General features: G+C 40.1%; 1 protein-coding gene across 2 annotated transcripts in view; it reads right to left on the bottom strand.

The window, feature by feature from the left end:
- The window catches only part of LOC109921860 (tetratricopeptide repeat protein 7A-like), a 298,546-nt gene that overhangs the window by 151,282 nt on the left and 124,597 nt on the right, over positions 1-22,667 (bottom strand). For both annotated transcript variants that reach the window (XM_048601437.1, XM_048601438.1), the window contains exons 12-15: positions 18,747-18,864; positions 16,621-16,678; positions 7,346-7,418; positions 2,715-2,875 (exon numbers count right to left, since the gene is read on the bottom strand). In XM_048601437.1, the coding sequence (XP_048457394.1) occupies positions 2,715-2,875; positions 7,346-7,418; positions 16,621-16,678; positions 18,747-18,864 (410 nt within the window). The remainder of the gene's footprint in view (positions 1-2,714; positions 2,876-7,345; positions 7,419-16,620; positions 16,679-18,746; positions 18,865-22,667) is intronic.

The following is a 22,667-nucleotide window of genomic DNA, read 5'->3' as shown; positions in this document are numbered from 1 at the left end:
GGCGAGGTCCGCACCGGGCCCGCTCACCGGCACGGCGAGGTCCGCACTGAGCCCACCCAAGTCCGTTCTGGGCCTACTCGCTGCTGATGCTGTCCAAGCTCAGGGCAGGAGGTAAATAAGGGAAAAGAGGAGGAAAAAAGTAACAAGAAAAAAATAAAGCATGAAAAGCAGTTGGAGAGCTTGAGGTCAGTGCACACCTTTTCTATACAAGAGTGAGAATTTCTGGCTGTGATGTAGACGTAGGTTTTCTAGTATTTGGTATCCCCTCTATTGGAGAGTTGCTTATAGCACATCTTTAACATGAAGTGCTGTGCCACATAGATCATATATGTACTTCTGGCAGTGGTAGAATGTGTTTCCTAAGCCAACACTATCAGGTAACAATGTAACACCTGCTCCAAAGTTCATGAAGTGACCATCAACAAAATATCAACTTGCCAAAATGCTGGGCTAGGGTCACATATTTTCCCTAGGAAAACTCTGGCTTTGTCTTCCACTGGAAATTATTCTACTTTTTTTTGTGTGGGTAGTTATTTGGTGTCATGCTTTTCTGTTGCTATGTCCTGCTTCAGCACATTTTCTAAAAGTGATTGATAGTTTAAAATAAAAGCATTTGTATTTAACAGCTGGGCTCTGATCACACCTGTTAGATTTCTTTGCTCCACTATGTTGGTAAGGATTTTTAGTATCTGTCTTACCTGCTATATTAGTGTAACCATGCATCTTTTGTGGTTCTGAACCTTAAGAATTGAATGTACTCTGATAATCGTATGCCAAATTTTATCTTCTTCTCTGATTTGTGATGTTTCAGAATCTCTGCTTCCCTCATCATCTGAATGGCTTGCTCCAAAGTTAGGTCTTCTATGGACTCAATAAATCTGACATAGAGTCATCAGTAATGCTTAATTGTCTTAGGAATTCTGACTCCAAGTCACCACAGTTGCATCTCTCCATTAGTCTGTAGAGGTCATTAATGAAATCATCTATTGATTCATCTGAATGCTTTTGCAACAATCTTGTTAGTTTAGAGATTGAAATAATTGTCAAAGAGTTTCAATACTGGTTTGAATGTGTCCTATTTGATGCCTCAGTAATCACCTAATACATTCCAAGTTGTGTACAGAAATGTATTTATTTATTAACTTTCTACTTGGTATCCAGTTTAGAAACCATGCTACAGTTAAAAAATCGATTTCTCCAGGATGTCCAATTTTGTGTTCTGTTTGGCTCATATCAATTTTTTCTGGCAATACTACTTTTGATATCATTTCTTGATATGTTTAGATATTTTATCTAATTTAAAGATTTTTGTTTTACAGCAAAGCTGGCTCTCTTATGCTTTGCTGCTGTACTGGATAGTTTTCCCACTTTCTGGTGGCTTTAATGGATGATTCCCACTTTTTTCACAGCTTGACTGGATGGTTCCTACTTTTTAAAATTTTAATTGAGGATCTCCTGCCTTTCTTCTCCCAGAGACGTTTTCCCTGTTAGACTAGAATTACTCATGCCTTTATCTTACCCAACAATTATCCAATTTTGATTACAGGGTTTATAATCTCTCCAACTCTCTGATCTAGAACTTGGTGTCACAGTCCTGTTACTTGTATTTTATTTTTGCTAGCTATGCCTCACGGTATCTTTGCACTATAACAGCAACACGAAATCAAAGCATTTTTTAAGAAAAAATTCTTGCCCTATTCTGGTTCACTCACTATGCTGTTTAGCGTCTCCCCTTTGTACCAGGACTCATACAATCCCGGCTGTCTGTTCACTCACTGTCTGATCTCTAGACTTGAGACTGCTGCCACAGACCACCACCTCACATGCAACCTGTAACCCCTGCCTTAGAGCTACAGTTTCCTCCTGCTCCAGTGCAAGTCTTAGTAGGTCTGAAATGCTTTCTGTTGTTCTTTAACGTACTCTTAAGTGTTGAGTGTTTCCACAGGGTTTTCCTCTCTTGGATTCAACTGATTCCCCACTGATGATCTTCACATGCTACTTTCTATGCTGCTTGAGTAACTAGATCAGTCTCAGATCCAAATCAAATCACTGCTGCAGATTATCATGTACAGTGAAGCTAAAGCAAATCTTCTGATCATCTCAGATGCTCACCATGTTACATAAGGTGAAGTTAAATACCATGCTGCCACCAATATGTTTCTCCAATGCCCATGTGAGCTAGCATGGATGAAAATAACCACTTAGTGGTGTAACTAGAAAAGTTGTTTGTTGTAAACAAGATTAAATTAACTGCATTCCTGCAACTATGTACATATTACAAGATCATAGTATACATTATTACAGAGACTGTTTGGCAGAGCTGTTCTTAGGTCTGACCCTTCAATGTCCTCAATTACTCTCCCCACCAGTCCTCATGACATCACCACAATAGGTGGCACATATCCGCTCACTCAGTACTAACCCTTTCATTGGCACTTTCAGCCTCCTATAGAACAGTGGAAAGTTTTGGGAATGATAGTTTTCTTACAGATTTATTATACCTCACCTATGTTATGTTTTAAATTATTCATATATTGTATTTCCAAATATTATCTTGCAGAAGTATACCAAGTTTTCTTTTGCATGAATTACACTTTCTCATATCGGATTCCATAGGTGATGGGATGGGGATTTGGAAAGGTAATAATCATAGCTATCCGAATATCTCATCAAATATAAGCAATTAATATATAAATAAACTTCTGAGTTAATACCTGAAGTTTTCTGGATATTCACCGATTGCCAGGTTGATGACGTCTAAAGCACGTTGATAATGTTTTTGGGCAGAAAACAGAAGTGCCAGCAAATGGAGAGAATGCATGTCATCATTCCTGAGTTTAAGCGCTACTTGTAATTGTTCAATAGCTTCAGAGATCTGCAAAAAAATTTAAACACAGCAAAAATATTTACAATACCATAGTTGCAGGGAAGATGAGGTACTGATCCTGGAATTCCTGGTCTCTGACCTGTTCTTGTACCCATGGTATTTAAAACAGCCAATCCAGATCAGCTTCTGGACAAACATAACTTCCAAAATCTGGAAAGTGGGGTATTCACTAATAGTAATACTGTTGATGGTCATAGGGAGATATTTAGATTCTCTTTTATTTCCCTGGTATTGGTGTGGCACGGATGTTACGAATTATCAACACAATCCTGGATGTTGTCCAGGTCTTGTTGCATGCAGACATGGATTGTTTTAGTATCTGAGGTGATGCAAATGGTACAGAAAATTATACAGTCATTAGCAAATATCCCCACTTCCGATCCTATGTTCAACATGAGGTCATTGATGAAGCTGCTGAAGATAGTTGGGTCTAAAACACTGCCCACAGGAACTTTGAAAGGGTTCTTGTAGCACAGTGGAAATGTCCCTGCCTCTTAGCCAGTAAGCCTGGATTTGATTCCCACCTGCTCCACAGGCATTTCAAAATACATCTGAACAGGTTAATTGAAAACATCAACCATGAGGAACGCCTTCAGACTTATCCTGGAACTGCAGCAACCACAGTCATCTTCCTTTGTGCCAGGTATGATCCCAACCGGGAGAGAATTACTCTCCTGATTCCCATTGATTCTAGTTTTGCTGGGGCTGCTTGATTCCATGTTTGGTCAAACGCTACTTCAGTATCAAGGGCTGTAACTTTCACCTCTGCATTCAGCTCTTTTGTCCATGCTTGGACCAATGCCGTAATGAGGTCAAGGGTTGAGTAGTCCTGGCAGAACCCATACTAAAGCTTCAGAGAACTAGTTTTTGCTGTGTAAGTGCTACTTCCGAACACTGTGAATGGTCTCTTCCATCATTTTGTTGATAATCAAGAGTAGACTGATAAGAAGGTAATTAGTTGAATTGGATTTACCTTGTTTTTTTGAGGACATGACATACATGGGCAATTATCCATCTATGGGCAGATGCTTGTGTTATAGCTGTGCAAGAACAGCTTGGCTAGAGATGCAGCCTAATTCTAGAGCATCAGTCTCCAGTACTTTTGCTGAATTGCTGTCAGGACCCATAGCTGTTGCAGTATCCAGTGCCTTCAGCCATTTCTTGATATCACTTGGAGTGAATCAAGCTGAATATTGTCTGTGATGCTGGCTGAAAATGGATGCAAATGTTCCAATTTTGTATTTTTACACTAATGTGCTGAGCTCCCCACTGCTAAGGATGGTGATATTTGTAAAGTTGCCTCCTCCTGTTACTTGTTTAACTGTCCATCGTCATTCACAACTGGATATGATAGGACTGCAGAACCTAAATCTGCTTTGTTGGTTATGGAATTGCTTCGCTCTATCATTGGCTGCTTCACTCTTTAGCCTGCAAGTAGTCCTGTATTGCAGCTTTGTCAGGTTGACACCTTCTTGCTTACATATGCCTAGTGCTGCTCTTAGCATGCCCTCCCTAGACTCTTCATTGAACTAGGGTAGGCTAGTGGCTTGATTGGAATGACAGAGTGGGGCTTATACTGGTCCAAGGGTTTTAGGTCATCGAGTCATACAATTAAACAGGACGGAAACAGACCCTTTGATCCAACTAGATCATGCCAACCATAATCCCAAACTAAACTAGTCGCAGCTGTCTGTGCTTGGCCCATGAACCTCCAAACATTTCTTGTTCATATAGTTATCTAAATGTCTTCTAAAAATTGTAACTGTTACTGCATCCACCAATCCTCTGGAAGTTCATTCCACACATGAACCACTCTCTGTGGGAAAAAAAGTTGCCCCTCATGTCTTTTTTAAATCCTTCTCCTCTTACCTTTAAACTATGCTTTCTAGTGTTGAAATCCCCCACCCTAGGGAAAAGACACTTGCCATTCACTTTATCTATACCCATGATTATCTCATAAACCTCTGTGAGGTCACCTCTCGACCTCCCACACTCCAGTGAATTAAGTCCCAGTCTATCTGGACTTCCCTTATAATTCAAACTCTCCATGCCCAGCAACATCACTGTAAATCTCTTCTGAACCCTCTCCAGCTTAATAATATCTATAATATCTTAATAATTTCTATAACAGGGAGGCCAAAACTGGACAAAGTGCTCCAGAAGAGGCCTCACCAATATCCTGTACAACCCCAACATAAGGTCCCAACTCCTATACTCAAAGGGCTGAGCAATGAAGGGAAGCATGTCAAAAGCCTTCTTAACCACTCTATTTATTTGTGATGCAACTTCAAAGAATTATATACCTACACCGTTGGGTCCCTCTGTTCTACAACACTGTCCAAGGCCCTACTTTTAAATTGTATAAGTCTTGTCTTTGGCTTGGTTAAATACAACTTTTCTTCTGCTGCTGATGGCCCACAGCACTTCATGGATGCTTAGTAGTGAGTTGCTAGGTATCTTAAAAATCTATCCCACTTAGCATGGTGATGGTAAAGCCACACAACACAATGCAAGGATCCTCAAGTTGACAATGGACTTTATCTCCAGAAGGACTATGACTTCTAGCAATACTCCCAAAGACAGATGCATTGGCTACAGGTAGACTGTGAGGATGAGGTTACAATGATTTTATGCTCTTAGTGGATTCTTGAATACTTGTCACAGACCCAGTCTAGCAGCTACGTCCTTTAGGACTGAGTCAACCCGGTCGGTACCCATAAGCCACATTTAGTGATGGATGTTGAAATCCCCCACTTAGAATATATTCTATACCCTCGCCATCCGCACTGTTTCCTCTGTGTGATGTTAAACATGGAGGAATACATAAATTTTTAGCAAAGACTTTTAGCTCCGGTTATGGATGAGGTTGTTGACTCGCTCACTGAGCTGGCTTGTTTTCGTTCAGACGTTTCATCACCATGCTAGGTGACATCATCAGTGAGGTCTCTGATGAAGCAATATTATTCTACTCTGCTTGGAATTTATATTGTCCGGTCGGTTATGGTGAGTAGTGACATTTCCAGTTTTGATCTGTATGGGCTTGTACATGGGGTCCAATTCTATATGTTTGTTGATTGCATTATGGATGGAGAACCATGCCTCTAGGAATTCCCGTGTGTATCTAGGTTTGGCTTGGGCTACTATGGTTACCTTGTCCCAGTTAAACTGATGGCCTTCATTGTCTGAGTGTACCGATATTAAGGAGAGTTTGTCTTGCCGTTTTGCTGCTAGTTGATGTTCATGTCTTCTGATGGCTAGTTTCCTTTTGTCTGTCTGATGTAATGTTTGTGGCAATCGTTGCATGGTATTTTGTAAACCACGTTGGTTTACATAATGGACCAGACAGTATAAATTCCAAGTGGAGTAGAACAACATCGCTTCATCAGAGGCCTCACTGATGAAGTCACCTAGCATGGTGACGAAACATCTGAACAAAAACAAGCCAGTTCAGTAAGCAAGTTAACAACCTCAATGGAGGAATACTGATTTATCAGCTAAGGGTGGGACACACACGGTAATCAGCAAGAGGTGGCTTGGTCATGTTTGACTTGGTACCATGAGACTTCATGGGATCTGCAGTCAATGTTGAGGATTCCCTGGGCAACTCTTTCCCAACTGTATACCACAGTGCTGCCCTCTCTGGTGGGTCTGTCCTGCCAATGGAACAGAGCATACCAGGGATGGTGTTACCTCAGACATTGTAAGGTATGATTCCATGAGTTTGACTAGTCTGTGGGACAGCTCTCCCAATGTTGGCACTAGCCCTCAATGCAACCCGCCTGCTCTTCTAGACCATGCTTTGGCTAATAAAAGCAAGTTTCCCAAATATCTTCTTAAACACCTCAGCTATGAACCCTGCTACCTTCAAGTATCTGTGGATATGAACACCAAAGTACCTCTGATCTCCAGTACTTTCCAGAGTCCTACCATTTATAGTGTAATCCTTATTAGACCCTCTCAAGTGCATTACCTCACACGTTTCCAGATTGATTTCATTTGCCACTGCTCTGCCCACCTCATGAGTTTCTTGATAGGCTCCTGCAATTTATGGCCGTCTTCTTCACTATTAACGACCTGCCAACTTCCTTGTCATCTGCAAATGTCTTGATAATACCCCTCATATTTAATTACTAATCATTAATGTAGATCAAAATAACAAGGAGCTGCAAACCCCACCAGAAACAGATTTCCAGTCACTCAATCACCCATCTACCATCACGCTTTGTTTCCTGCCTCTCAGCCTGCTACTTGGCCTTGGACATTGGCTCTGCTTTAAAACATTTATTTATGTATGAAACACTCTTCTATTTAGAAGGTTCAGATAAATCTTTACTACTGCAACTTGTACATTACATGTAGTTTTCCAAGCGCTTTAACTGTCAATGTTAATTGACCTAAAAATAAAGCTTAATCGCATAGAAATTGTGTTCACAGAAATAATACACCAATGACACTCACCTGCCTGTTGAATGCCAACTGCAAGGAAAGGTATAGGGCAATTCGATGATCTTCACAATCCAAACTGTGAGCTCTATAATGAGGGAACACAATGAGGGAAACTCCTGATAAATAAAGATACTGAATGAAAAACATGACAAGAGTAAGAATACAGAAACCCAATTCATAATAATATTCTACAGGTGATTTAATTGCTTCAGTCTATTGTATTTACATATCATTTCTTGATATTTCATTTGAAAACATCAAGTATTTTATCTTCGTTATCAACAAGTATGACTACTGTTACCTTAATATAGTATTCCATATACATTTACATAAAATATACTGGCAATTTTAGTTCAGTTAACTGTCTGTCTGGCTTATTCCTGTTAGCAAAACATATTACAGGATATTAGTATATGTTAACAAACTGTAAACAGTATCTGCCATAAAGAATTTGTTATCCATCTCCCTAGGGTGCAAATACTGAAAGCAAAAGGTTTACCTAAAATTACAGAATCTATTAAAAGTTCTTCATTTTTGTATTCTTGTTTTTAAAAGCCACATTTCAGATTTTTCAGATTTTTTGAGCTATCTTGCTCTCTGTTGGAACACTACTAATGTAGCCTTTCATTCAATACAAAAGGGAACTCCTCCTGTGACCTTAAAGAAATTAAGGTGCTTATGACAGGTGTCAGGTAGAACATCAAATTGTGAGCCAAAAGGAATATTGAAGGTTCAGAGGGGAAATGAAAAAACAAATAAGAGAATCAAAGAGAAACGATGGAAAAAGGCTGGCAGCCAACATAAAAAGATGTCCCAAAGTCTTCTACAGCCATATAAATAATAAAAGGGTGATATCATGAAGGGTAGGGGAATTAAGGACCAAAAAGAGGATTTACACCTAGAGGCAGGGGCATTCTGAGGTGTTAAATAAATACTTTGCTATGCTCTTTGCCAAAGAAAGAAATGTTACCCAGAGCACTAGAAGGGCTCAAAATTGAAAAGGCAGAAGTGCTGGAAAAACTGTTGATACTCAAAGTTGACAAAGCAGTGGGACTAAATGAGATGCATCCAAGGATATTGAAGGAAATGAGAGTGGAAATTGCTGGTACATTGGCCACAATTTTTCAGTCTTTCCAAAACCCAGGGTTAGTGCCAGAAGACTGGAAAATTGCAAACATTACAGCCTTTTCAAGAAAGGTCACAAGGATAAGCCCTGCAATTACAGACCAGTCAACTTAACATCAATGGTGCGGAAGTTCGTCAAGGCAAATATTTTGGTATAGAATTAGTAGTTAACATAAAAAATAGGTGGATTAGGAAGAATGAGCATTGATTTCTAAAGGGGAAAAACATGTTTAACTAAATTGCTGGGTTTTTTTTGAACAGAAAGGCTCGATGAGGCTAACACTGTTGATATGGTGTACATGGACTTTCAGAAGATGCTTCATACAATGCTACACAGCAGACTTGTTAGGAAGGTTCTAGGTCATGGAATAAAAGGGTCAGTAGCAACATGGATACAAAATTGGCTGAATGATAGGAGCAGAGAATAATGGTCAACAGATATTTTCTGTATGGGAGGAAGGTTTATAGTGGAGCTCCCAGGGTCAGTACTGGACACTTGATTTTCCTGATATATATTAATGATCTATAGCTTGGTGTGCAGAGGGAAATTTCAAAGTTTATACAAAACTTGGAAGAAATGTAAACTCAGAGGAGGACAGTGTAGAACTCCAGAAGGACATAGACAAGTTGATGGAGTGGGGCACATAGGTGACAGACGAGTTTCGATGCAGAGAAATGCAAGATGATCCATTTTGATAGGAAGAGCACTGAGGCACAATACTAAGGTTGGGCAGGGGGCAGGTACAAAAGCAGAGGGGCCTGAATGTATATGTGCACAGATCATTTCCAAAATCTTGAGCAGGCTGGATGGAACAGAGAGGGAGAAGCTGTTCCCATTCATAAAAGGAAACAGAATGAGAGGGCAGATTTAAAGTGACCCGCAAAAGAAGCACATGTGAAGAAAGGAAAAAAGTTTTTCACTCAGCAGATACTTAGGGTATGGAATGCACTACCTGATAGTGTGATGGAGGCAGGTTCAACTGACGCATTCAATAGGTCAATGGATGATTATTTGGAGAAAAATTTCGTGCAAGGGTATGGGGGAAAAGCAAGAGATTGGCATGAGGTGATGAGTGCACATTTAATAAGCTGATGCAGGCATGATGGACCAATTGGCCTCCTTCTGCACCATAACATTTGCAGTTAACACCCGAAAGTCTGTAAATGCCTGTTTTTAGTTGTAACAACCTGGAAGATAGGGATTTTGTCTTTTTTGTTTTTAGATTATAGGGATAAATTTCTTTTAATTCATTCATGGGACGTGTGCACATTGGCTGGCCCAGCATTTATTGCCCGTCCCTAACTGCCCTTAAGAAGGTTGTGGTGAGCTGCCTTCTTGAATGGCTGCAGCCCATTTGCTGCAGATGGAACCACAATGTTGTTAGGGAGAGAATTCCAGGATATTGACCCATTGTCACCGAAAGGATGCTAATATATTTCCAATTCAGGATGGTGAGCTGCTTGGTGGAGAACTTGCAGGCCATGGTATTCATGTGTATCTGCTGCTCTTGACCTTCCGGGTGGAAGTAGTCATAGATTTCAAAGATGCTATGAGGACCCTTGGTGAATTTCTGCAGTGTATTTTGTAGATGGTACACAAAGTTAGGACTGAAGGCCAGACTGAAGTGTATATTTGTAGATGTGGCACCATTCAAGCGAGCTTTGAGTATGAATGGTGATAAGCTTTGAGTGGTGTTGGAGCTGCACTCATCCAGGCAAGTGGGGAGTATTCCATCACATGCCTGCCCTGTGCCTTGTAGATGGTGGACAGGCTTTGGGGAGTCAGGAGGCAAGTAACTCACTGCAAGATTCCTAACGTGTGTGTGTGTGTGTGTGTGTGTGTGTGTGTGTGGTGTAATTTATCGTTTTGTTTTGGTAAGATCCCCAGTCTATAATCAACTGGCTGGTTTTTGTAAGGAGATCAAGATAAGTTATATGCACTCATGATAGTCATTAATAGAAATACCATAACTGATACCAGACTCCCTCAGAATACTTTAAGAAGATAGCCTAGACCCTAACTTTTTCTTATTTTTAAAAGGTAAATGTCGGTGCTGTGTTCCAGATGCAATGCAACTGGTCAAACTACTTGATGTTAAGCCAAACAATTTATTTAAACACTGTAATTAAAAAGCAACAAAGAAAGAGGAATTTAGAATAACTTAACTCTATTGGAAACTTAACAAAATAGATACAGTGCCTATAATTGATTAACTGTTCCAATATAGTAACATCTCATAAATCTACCCCTTGGCAAAAAGATAAATTCAGACACAGATTCTCACATGCAGTTCTCCAATCCATCTCCTTCTCCGTCAAGAGAAAATTCAGAGAGCAGCAGCAGCTTGGAGACATTCACTGAAGCTTCCGAACAGGTTTTGATGTTACTTAAAAAACCGAAACCCAGAAATCTGGATCTGTGAGAGCTAGCCACATCTAATCAGGCTGTTAAAAAAAAAAACCCAAGGCCTCCCAAGCTGTTTACTCAAGTCATCCTCAGTAGCTAGTTCTTGACCTCTGCCTTACAACCTCTATTCAAAAAAAAAATTCTGTGTCTCATATTTAGTATTTTTTGATGTAGCCTGAGTGTTACAGTAGTAACACTATAACAATGTTACAGCCTTCTACAAATATAAACTGATCTGTTGTATGTGAAAACAGAGGTGAAGGTATAAGGTCAGGACTTGAATCAAAGATTTAACAGGCACTACACTTCCCTATTATGAATGCAACATTTTCAAAAATAAGATTTTGTAGCTAGAAGTAATCAAAACTAACCTTTAAATGAAGGTGGGCAAGGGACAATGGTCATCCTGGCATTGTGAGTAGCTGTCCATGGTCATTTGCTGACAGGGTTTAGACAGATGATTGACACAACAAGGATCGATGGGGAGGGATGGTCAGAAAAGGTTCCAGCAGTTCCCCTACATCAATCTGGGGGAAGAGAACAAAAACTGCTGCTGCCAAAGGCCACCAAAGAAAGACTGCAAGACATCTGGGGCATGGGGATATGCTGCCTCAACACCTTCATTTTACAGAACGTCATGTGTATTTCCTTTCATTGCTAAATTAATTAACATATCATATTTAAACTGCAGCTCCTCATTCAACTAATTGGAAAATTACTGAAAATTGTTGACTGCCTACATTACGTAACTGTGGTAACAAACGGACCAAAAGCAACAGAGGTGTCAGAAATAGGATATCAATAAAGTAAAGGCTTCATTTTGAGATGCTGGAAAGCAAAAGTCTTAGATTGTAATTGAACATGTATTGATTAATTCCTAAATGAAACAAGAGGTGTACAATGGCACTGGCCTACACAAGAGTGTGGTTACTAGACAGTTTGACAGCAAAAACTGTGGTAGCTAAGGGAAAAGTTGTATTAGGAATAGTGGAACAACATGACAGAGATTACAAGCCTATTTTTGACCACCTATCTGATGAAGGTCAAAAAGATAATCTGAAGTTAAAACAATCTAGAATAAATTGTCCTGTGTTGCCCCAGTGTGTGCCTTGCAACTGAATACAAAAAGCCTAGGAAACAAGTTACAAAGCTACAATGGGACAGTGATAGCTTGCACGCTTGATTAAGACAAGAGATGGAAACATACAATAAGAGATGCTATAAAAATAACCAAATAGAGGACATTTTTGAATAGTCTAACTCAGTCATTAGACAGAAAGGTTCTGAAGCATAACTTCTGCATTTTTTTTTAAATTTCCAGCAGTCCTAGAATAAAAGTAGCATTTCATTAGCAATAATGATTACTCTTTGTACCTAGTTTTAGTGGTTTTGATACCGACACATACATATTCATTTATTCCACTTCTCCACTTTGAACTCCATTTGCCAAAGTTTTGCACACCTACGTACCTGCTGTTCCTTTGTAATTTCCTACTCCCAGTAGACAACACCTCCCCCCACCAACCCCACACCCGCGCCCCCCCCCCCACCCAACCCAATCAGGTTCATTGGAATGCTGGGCAGTGGACTTATCACTGAGGCTTTGAAATCTTCTCATTCAAGCAGCAGAGGCACCACATTCTGTAAAAACTACAGGCTCTGGCAACATTTCAGCAACAGCACTGAGGAATTATGCTCCGGAACTTGCCGCTGTCCTAGCCAAGCTGTTTCAGTACAGTTACAATACTGGCAACTGCCAGACAATGTAGAAAATTGCTCAGGGATGTCCTGTACACAAAAAGCAGGACAAATCCAATCAGGGCAGTTACAGCCCCATCAATCTACTTTAACTAATCATCAAAGTGATGGAAGGTGTCATCAACATTGTTATTAAGCAGCAGCTGCTAAGCAAATAACCTGCCATGTGATGCCCATTTTGGGATCCACCAGGGCCACCCAGCTCTTGACCTTATTACAGCCTTGGTTCAAACAAGGACAAATGATCTGAATTCCAGAGGGGAGGTGAGAGTGACAGCCCTTGATATCAAGACTGCATTCAACCATGTGTGGCATCAGGGAGCTCTACCAAAACTGGAATCGGGTGCAAACTCTCTGCTGGTTGGAGTCACACCTGGCACATAGGAAGATGGTTTTGGTTGTTGGAGGTCAGCCATCTCAGCTCCAGGACATCTCTGCAGAAGTCCCTCAGGGTAATGATCCAGGCCCAAACATCTTCAACTGCTTCAATGACCTTCCCTTCATCATAAGATCAGAAGTGGAGATGTTCACTGATGACTGCACAATGTTCAGCACCATTCACAACTCAGATACTGAAGCAGTCCACGTTCAAATGCAATAAGATCTGGACAATTCCGGGCTTGGTCATTCTTCAGCATCACTCCTTACAAGGTGGGGATGTGTAGGCATCAATTTTTGTCAATCTGTGTCTATGTATTCTAGTATGTTGAAAGCAGAATACATCCAACAATGGCTTAAGGCTTTTAATCATGGTGATAGATTTGCATATGCATTGATTCACAGTTGACCAAGAGTAATCAAAATCGAAGGAACATTAATGCAAATTAAAATGTTATCCTAAAGATGGTGAATAGTTATCTTGTTTTCCTCTTTGTAAATGTTGACACAGTTACAAAGAGTACCAACTTCAATGGGAACTTAGTGAATTGAACACAGCCACCTAACCAACACTGTAAAGAGATTGCTGACAGAGTTTCATATTATCTCAAAGTCTAAAAAAAAATCAATATTGACATAACATCAGCACCAGAAATCAAGCGGCCCATGGATTATTTCTAGGGAAATTGCATATTTGAAAACAAACCACAATCTTATTAAATGGCCCCTAATACAGCTGGTTTTATAACCACGGTAAATATTTTACAATGGCAAAATAAGATCGTAGCTGGAAAATTACACATGACCTTCATAGTCAAATGAATACAGAAATGTCAAAGAATCTTCATGTCAGGTCACTGCCAGCTTCCAAACAATGTGTGGTGAACTATAGCACAAAGCTTGTAGCAATTAGATAAAGAACATCTACAAAGTTGTAATCAAGTTACATCCTGCACCTCACATAATGCTTCGTTTTTGTACAAACTAATGTATTAGCGGGTATGTATGCAAGGCTAAGCCTCCTCTCCAATTCTGCTGAGAGTTTAACTATTTTTTTACACTTTTCTCCAACACTTGCAAATGTAATTTACCAACTTTACCAACCGCTATCCCTGCGTGAAGCATTTAAGAGTCATATCCCTCTCTGCATTGAGTGAACATAGTATTGCCATCTCTCCACAACCCTTCATCTAGTTACTTTAATAATCTTGTATTTTTGTAGCTCATTTACCATGTCCTTCGCCTCCCTTCAGAAAAAAAAAATCACCCTTTGGCCTACTTCCCCCTCAGATTAATTACCAGTTTGCCTCTTCTCATCTACAAGTCTCTACTTCTATTCCACTTAATCTGACCACTTCTTCTCACTTTCATTTCCTCTCTCCTGTCCCCTCCTCAACTTGGTCCAATTTTTATCCAATCCTCTAAACCTGCATGATATAAACATAAAGAAGGATACTCCAGTGCAATATTGAGAGTGCAACACCACTGGACGGGTCATGATTCACAAGACACATTAAACCATGGTACTTACTGTCTGCTCTCTCAGTGGGATATAAGTGATCCCACTGCGCTATTGTAAAAAAAATTAGAGGAGTTGAGCCTGGTTCCTTCATCAATACATATACCTCAATCAACCTTATCATCACGTCATTTGTAGGAGCTTACTATGTGTAAATTGGCCGTTGCATATACTACAATGCTACCATGACTACACTTCAGAAGTTCTTTGCTGACAATTAAAGTGCATTGAGACATCCAACGATCATGAAAGAGGCAATATAATGCAATTCTTTCTTTTATGAACTGGATATGATCTTGACTTCCTGTATGGCTAGGACATCAACTAGTCATCTAATATTAACAAAGAGCCTAATACTGACTCTATGCAAATGAAGGGGTTAAGATCCTATTTAAATGGTCAATCATACTGTGTTGGTTCCAATACAGCTTTAGATTTAATAGTGGAACACAAAAAAAAATCACTAATACTGGTGCAGTGGACGGATAGGTGGCAAATGATCTTCAATGTGGAGAAGTAGGAGGTGAGGGGTACGGTTCTGAAGGAAATGCAGGAGCACAGGAACAGAGGGAAAATGTGCACAGATCATCGAAGGTGGCAGAACAAGTGGAAAGAGCAGTTAGTAAGCAAACAGTACCTCAACTTTATCAATGGGCGTTGAGTACAAGAACAAGTAGGTGATGATTAACTTGTCCAAGATCTCAGCTGGAGTATAGTGAACAGTTGTGGGCACCATATTATAGAAAAGTTGCGAATGCACTGGAGACAGTGCAGAAGCAACTGACCAGAGTGATTTCATAAGTGTGAAACTTCAGCTATGAAGATGGATTGAAGAAATTGGAACTGTTTTCCTTGAAGTGAAGAAGGCTGAGAGAAGATTTCATACAGGTTTCCATATTCATGAGCAGGCTAGATAGAGTAGATAGGGAAAAGCTGTTCCTTCTTGTAAAAGGAACAAGAACAAGAGGGCACAGATTTAAAGTAAATGTGCAAAAGTAGCAAGGGTGATGTGAGAATAAAGTTTCTCAAGTAATGGTTAGGTCATGGGATGGACTGCTTCAAAGTGTGGTGGCAGCAGGCTCAATTGAGGCATTCAAGAGGGCATTGGAGATTATTTGGATAGAAATTATTGCAAGAGAATGGGGAAAATGGGAGACTGACACTAGGTAATGATGCTCATTTGAAGAGCCAGTGCAGGTACAATAGGCCAAATGGTCTCCTTCTGTACAGTAACACATCTGTAACTCTCTGATTCCAATTTTAATATTGTCACCCAGGCCTGAATCTTACTTTTAGCAGCTGAGCGTCAGTTTTGTTGAGTTTCACAGACAATCTCCTTCAGCAAGACGTAGCGAGTTTTCTTACTGCATTGTGCCAACTCACCTCACTAACTACCTGCACTGCCCATATGATGCCCCTGTTGTCTGATTCTACAGGGCAGTTAAACCACACATCATTATATCATAACGCTGCAAAAATACAGTACAATTACAGTTTATCTGTAATACCTGAGAACATTTCACAATAGCGATTTTAAAGTCATTTGCAAAAGTTACAAACATGATAGGAGAAAAAAAGATTGAAGTGTGGTTTGAGTCTGGAATTCAATGCCTGGAAGTGTGGTAGAGCCAAATTCAGTTGAGCCATTCATTGGATGACCATTTGAATAAAGACAAGTGCAAGGTAGGGGTGGAGGGAAATGCGGTGATATTCCTCTAAGTCGTCATGCTCATTTGGAAAGCTGGTGGACAAGCAAATACCTAGTTTTCAGATTTTTTGGCAGCAGTTGCAGACTAATGAGCACAAGTTTTCTTTGGCCCATTGCAGAAAATAACACATCAAATCCACACTGTACTGTTACCGTAACTGGTTCTGACAGTTTAATATCAATAAAATGTTAGCATTCAATGTTGATGTAACTTTGTTCTAATCAGTAAATCGCCAGCAGTGCCCTCCACCCCTACCTTGCACTTGACTTTATTCAAATAGTCATCCAATGAATGGCTCAACTGAATTTGGCTCTACCACACTTCCAGCAGTGTGCTATTTGAACTCTTAATTCTGGTTTATTCTGAAGTAAAATTAAACATACAGCCTTACCTTTTGAGAGCTTTCAATGCTTTCTTGTGGAGTTGATCTCGGCTGCTCCTTAGAGGAGCTGCAGGGTAATGAAACGGGAGTTAGAATGATTAATCAACGTCAAATAAAAAGAAAATTCTGTGAACTATGGTAATCCCCCACTCAGCTACAGACATTTCCTCTTTTTCATCAATGTGCACTAAACTCAGTAAAAACGTCACTGCATAAAGCTGCTCATTTGTTAATACACGCATCTCTGAATCATAAGGTGCTGGGTTCATGCCTGATTCTGAACACTTGAACACAAAATTCAAGGCTAACCCTCCAGTCTAGTACTAAGAAATTCTCGATCAACATAACAAAAAGGGATTATATCTGATAACTATCAAATTAATACTTGTGGGAGTTCACTGTGTGTAAACGGTCTGCCGTGTTTACTAATAAAGCAGCGACTACATTTCAAATGTACTTCAACACTGTAAAGTACAGGCCTAACAAAAAGCACTATAAAATGTTTCAGCTGCCATCACTTTACTGCCTAATGCAAAGGGCAGTGTGGTGTAACAGAACATTTTTTATTTTCCGACGGTATAATCTTGATAGACAAAGTTCCAGTTGAATTCTCCTCCACTCATGTCCCATAGTGTGCTCTCAGAATTTCTGCTTTAAGGAGGTTTTATAAATGCAACTTAGTTTGGGTATAGCTCCAGCACTGATATTTAAGGAGCCTTGGTGAATTTTTGCTGTTCATCTTATAGATGGTAGACATTACTGTTATTGAGCATAGTGGTGGAGGGAGAGAATGTTTATGGATGGGGTGTCAATCAAGCAAGCTGCCTTGACCTGGATGATTTTAAGCTTCTTGAAGTAAGTATTTTTGGATCTGCACTCATCCACGCAGGCTGGGAGTTCTCTGTCACTCTCCTGCCTTTGGCTGGTAGATGGTAGAGTCAGGAGGTAAGTTACTGCAGGTTTCCTAGCCTTTGACTTGCTCTTGCAGCCACAGTATTGACATTGTTAGTACAGTCCAGGTTCTAGTCAATGGTAACCCCCTAGACATGAATTTTTGAAGGGGGTTCATCAACGGCAACATAATTGAATGCCAAGTAGTGACAATTAGATTTTCCCCTGTTAGAGATGTTCACTGCCTGGCACTTGAGTGGCTCAAATGCAGCTTGCCACTTGTCAATCCATGCCTGGCTGTTGTCCAGATCTTGCTGCATTTGGACATAGACTGCTTCAGTATCGGAGGAGTCACAACTGGTGCTGAACATCTCCCAGTTCGAAACTCTGATGGAAGGAAGGTCATTGCCCACACTGAGGAACTTCTGCAGAGATATTCTGGAACTGAGATAACTAATCTCCAACAATCACAACTATCTTCCTTTGAGCCTGGTAGGACACCAACCAGTGAAGCGTGTACCCCAATTGCCATTGACTCTACCTTTGCTAGGGCTCCTGGTCAAGTGTGGCCTTGATATCAAGGGCACTCACTTTTACCTCATTCTCTTGAGTTCATCTCTATTGGTCATGTTTGGACCAAGGCTTCAACATCTAAGGCCTGGTGGAGGTAGTGGAAGCTGAAAGGCCTCATCAGGATACAAAGTTGCAAAGCCTTCTGAATTCACTTGGCCCTTAATTATGCTAGCTGGGCTTCAGGAAACCCAGTCAACGATGCTGTTGTGACACTCGTTTTACTATCAGATTTAAAGTTTCATTTTGTGGGTTAGTCACCCACCCACCAGTCAGCCTCTGTCAAAGTCAGAAATGGGTGATTTAGTGATGGGTTTGAATGCAGAGAGATGTCTCAACTGAAACTGCAAGCAGCTCCCACCCAAACTTAATCACTCACATTCCTGGATTAAAATTCCTGACCTTAACCACACCCACTCCACCCCCATTAGTCTAGGAGCAGCTTGTGGATGGGGATAAAGAACATAGGAGAGAAAACAAAAAAATATTTTAAAAATAACTACATTGAAAAAATGCATTTTCAGAAACATTTCACTGTTTATTTAGAAGGGGGCATTCCAACTGAGCCCTTGCCTTTAACTGAACCAAAACAAGGATTGCTTTGTTAGAAGTACCTACAGAAGCATTCTGTTTGACATGATGCTTTAATTGTACAGTTTTGTGCACCACCTTACCATCTGTAGCTTGGAGACTGTAGACCAGCCCTAGGCCCAGATAACCCTTGCTAAGAAATTCACCCGCTTCTTCTCCCATGATTGTTACAATCTTGCAAAATCTCTCTCCTTCTTCCAGCTGCAAAAAGAAACCGTTCGTCACAAACCCACAAACATAACAGATATGGTGTTATACCGTTCATCTAGTGCTATAAAGTTAAAATTCACTTCAGGTTTCAGTTCTTGCATTTCAGTCTAGTGTCACAAAGAGTAAGGAGCATGGACATGATGAGTATGGTGCTGCGTCCTGAAGAGTCATAGAATGGAACTGGTTTTTCCTGGAGAAACAAAACATTTGTATTACATTACACAGGATATATGCCACACAAAAATGCCATTCAACCTAATCAATCTGGGCTGATGTTTACATGCTAAGTATGCATCTTCCATCTTTCCTCAACTAAAACTGTTACCTAACCCTCTATTTCCTTCTCAATCATTAGCTTATCTAATACTCCCCTAAATGCACATACACCATTTAATTCAACTACTCTTTGTGGTTATTCTCATCAATCTTTAGGTCAGAATTACTTATTGGACTTCCTGGGGACTACCTTATATTGATGAGCTTCAGTTATAGTCTTCCCAACAAGTGGAAGCATTCTGTCTATAACCATTCTATTAAAACCTTCATAATTTTAAATACTTCTATTAGATTACCCCTCAGCCTTCATTTTTCCCAGAGGAGAGACTCAGACTATCAATCCTGTCCAGATATGGATATCCTTGCACTTCTTGTATTATTCTTCGAAAATCATTTCTTTTGTAAAATGCCTCTCTCCAATCCTCTACAATACTATGGTAACCTGGCAACCAGAACTACATACATGAGGGTCAAAACAAGGTTAATATAGTTTTAGCCTAACTTTTGAAATTATCAATGCCATCCTGTCCAGCCAGAAATATTTTCCAGACATAGACCTACTGCTTGGTTTGCTTTATTTATGGTCTTGCTAACCTGTGCTGTGGCTTTTAGTGGCTGGCATATTTGTACCTAACATCCCCTTGTACTTCTACATCACCTAGATTTGCATTTTCCAGTAATGTGATCACCTTATTCTTCCAATCAAAATGTATTACCTCACATTTATCTACATTGAATTTCATTTGCTACTTTATAAATTTCCTTCTGTATTTATTACTGCATTCCTCTGCATTGACTGTTAATGGCCCTTTTCCCATCACCGCATTCCTTTTTTAATTATTGCACCTGCAAAATACTTTACCTCTTTCGTCTATGTTCCTTGATAATTGTGTAACTCTTCTTTGCCTTCCGAACAGCTTTCCTGACTTTACTAATAACTTTAAATTCTGTCTTATCATGTTGAAATGTTGGCTAATGTAGATGTTGTAAGGAAAAGAGAACACTTTTGTGTCTGTAGTTTATAGCCTTCTTCTTTGTACTGGATTACTTGCTTAAATGTTAGATTATTTAAAGAAAGATGGTTCAAAATGGCTTTACAATTGCATGCTGGAAAGTTTGCAGATATTCTTCTGGCCCTGTCTAAGGTCCATCAGCAAAAAGTCAGCGAAGCCAATTTTTTAAATTACATCCACATAAGCATTTGAGAAAACAATCAACTAAATGATGCAAACAACAGACATATTTCACCGAACTATTAAGTAATATTATAATCCAAACAGGTGGCCATCAGCAGGCAAAGGTTGAGCATTTTTCAAAAGGACCTCAGCTGATAGGTTAAACAGATAAACCTTTCATGAAGTGCTTCAAATGAATGTGTTTTGTTTGAAATGACTGACTGACTGCTGGCTGTTGTTGCTGCAGACAAATACCAGTGAGCAGTTCAGTTTGCCAGTTTAGTCTGGTATTGACATGGCTGATGATCACAGCATCAGAGTTGACAAGCAGAAATCTAACATGCAGAAACAATTAAAATATCTAAAACAGAAATGCTGGAGAAACTTGGCAGGTCCGGCATTTGACGGGAGATAACGTTTCGGGTGCTTCTTCAGAAATCATGGAAGTTAAATTTGATACTACTGTATCAAACTACACTCAAGACAAATAGCAGGTTCAGAAGTTAGAAGAATGAATGACAAGATTTTCTGAAAATATTTGTGGGATTTTGGATTAGGTCACTGCTAATTGCTTAACAAGCAGTTAAGAAAGAACTACAAACTCATGTACCCAGAACACTGGCCATTCTAGATTGCTAGTCCAACAGCATTAACAGTACGTCACCACCTGCCCTCAGTACAATAAGGTGCAATCTTCTTGGTGATGGTCAATAATTCGCCACCTACAAGATGTGTACAATTAGGGATGGTGGGCACATGCTGGAAGCAGATTGGCCAATCAGAGCAGCCAGCAGCATCTTTAAGAGTGATGTGTGCTACTCAAGTATATGGTAAGGAACGGGGCACTACAAGACGAAGGTATATCACAAATGCTGGAACCAGCATACAAATGTCAATGACCAGAACTGTCAGGTAAATCCATCTGTTTGTTTATTTTTTTACTTGTTTATTGTTTGCATCCCATGAAACATCATTAAAAGGCAAGGATTTGTTGCCCATCCTTAACTGCCATCGAAAAAGGGGTGTTAAGCAACTTCCTTGAATCACTATAGTATATGTATTGTTAAAAAGGGAGTTTCAAGGTTTTGACACAGTGGCATTGAAGTTATATTGCTGCAAGTTAGGATAGTGAGTAGCTTGGAGGGAACTTGCAAGTGACATTCGCATACATCTGCTATTCTCATCTTTATCGATGGCTGAGGTTATGGTTTTGGAAGGTGTTACCAAAGGATGCTTGACAGGTTGCCGCACTGCATCTTGTGGATGGTACAATATGCCAGTGTGCGACAATTGAGACAGTTCTAGTGCTAGTCAAGTTGGCTGCTTTGCACTGGATGACAGAGTTTCTTGGATATTGATGACACAAAACTCCAACATTCAGGCAAGTGTAGAGTATTCTATCACATTCTTAACCTGTGCCTTGTAGGTGATGGAGGCTTTGTGGGGTCAGGAAGTGACTCACTATAGCATTCTGAACTTTTGACATGCTCTTGTGGTTAAGGTATCTATCTGGCAGGGTTAGTTAGGTTTCTGGTCAGTGGTAAGCCCAGGACTTTGATGATCATGGTAATGCCATTGAATATCAAGTTAGATTCTTTCATGTTGAGAGACAGCCACTTGTGCAGCAAATGATTTCTTTTTATTCACTTGTAGGAAGTGGACATTGTTGGCTAGCCAGCATTTATTGCCTGCGCCTAGGTGCCCTCGAGAAAGTGATAGTGAGATGTCCATTGAACTGCTGCAGTTTACATGCTGTAGTTTGACCCACAATGCCCTTAGGGAGGGAATTCCAGATTTTGACCCAGTAACAGTTAAGAAATGACACTATATTTCCTCGTCAGGATGGTGATTGGCTTGGAGGAGAAATTGCAGGTGGTGGTGGTATTTGTTGCCTCGTATAAGCCCCAGACTGAATGTTGTACAATTCCTCGGCCTGTGGACACAGACTGCTTCAGTATCTGAAGAGTCAAAATGGTGCTGAACATTGTATAATTATCAGCAAACTTACAACTTCTGACTTCATGGTAGACAGAAAGCCATTGATCAAACAGAATGGCTGAGTATAGAACACTACCCAAATGAATTCCTATCACGTTGTCCTGAGGCTGACTTATACCCACCACCAAACGCAACCAGCATCCTTTTTGCTAGGTGTGACTCCAGCAGTGGAGATTGTTCTGCCTGATTCCCAGTTTCTTGACGCTATGATTGGTCAACTGCTGCCTTGATGTCAAGGCAAGTCAATTTCATCTCATTTCCTGGTTGTAGATGTTTTGAATTAAATCAATTTACTCATATAAAGATAACTCTGAAAATTCACTGCATGACATTCCAACCATACTC

Source organism: Rhincodon typus, chromosome 9 (assembly GCF_021869965.1).
Source record: "Rhincodon typus isolate 14 chromosome 9, sRhiTyp1.1, whole genome shotgun sequence".
Lineage (NCBI taxonomy): Eukaryota > Metazoa > Chordata > Chondrichthyes > Orectolobiformes > Rhincodontidae > Rhincodon > Rhincodon typus.
Note: the sequence above shows the minus strand (reverse complement) of the source record. Positions and strands in the feature narration are given on the sequence as shown.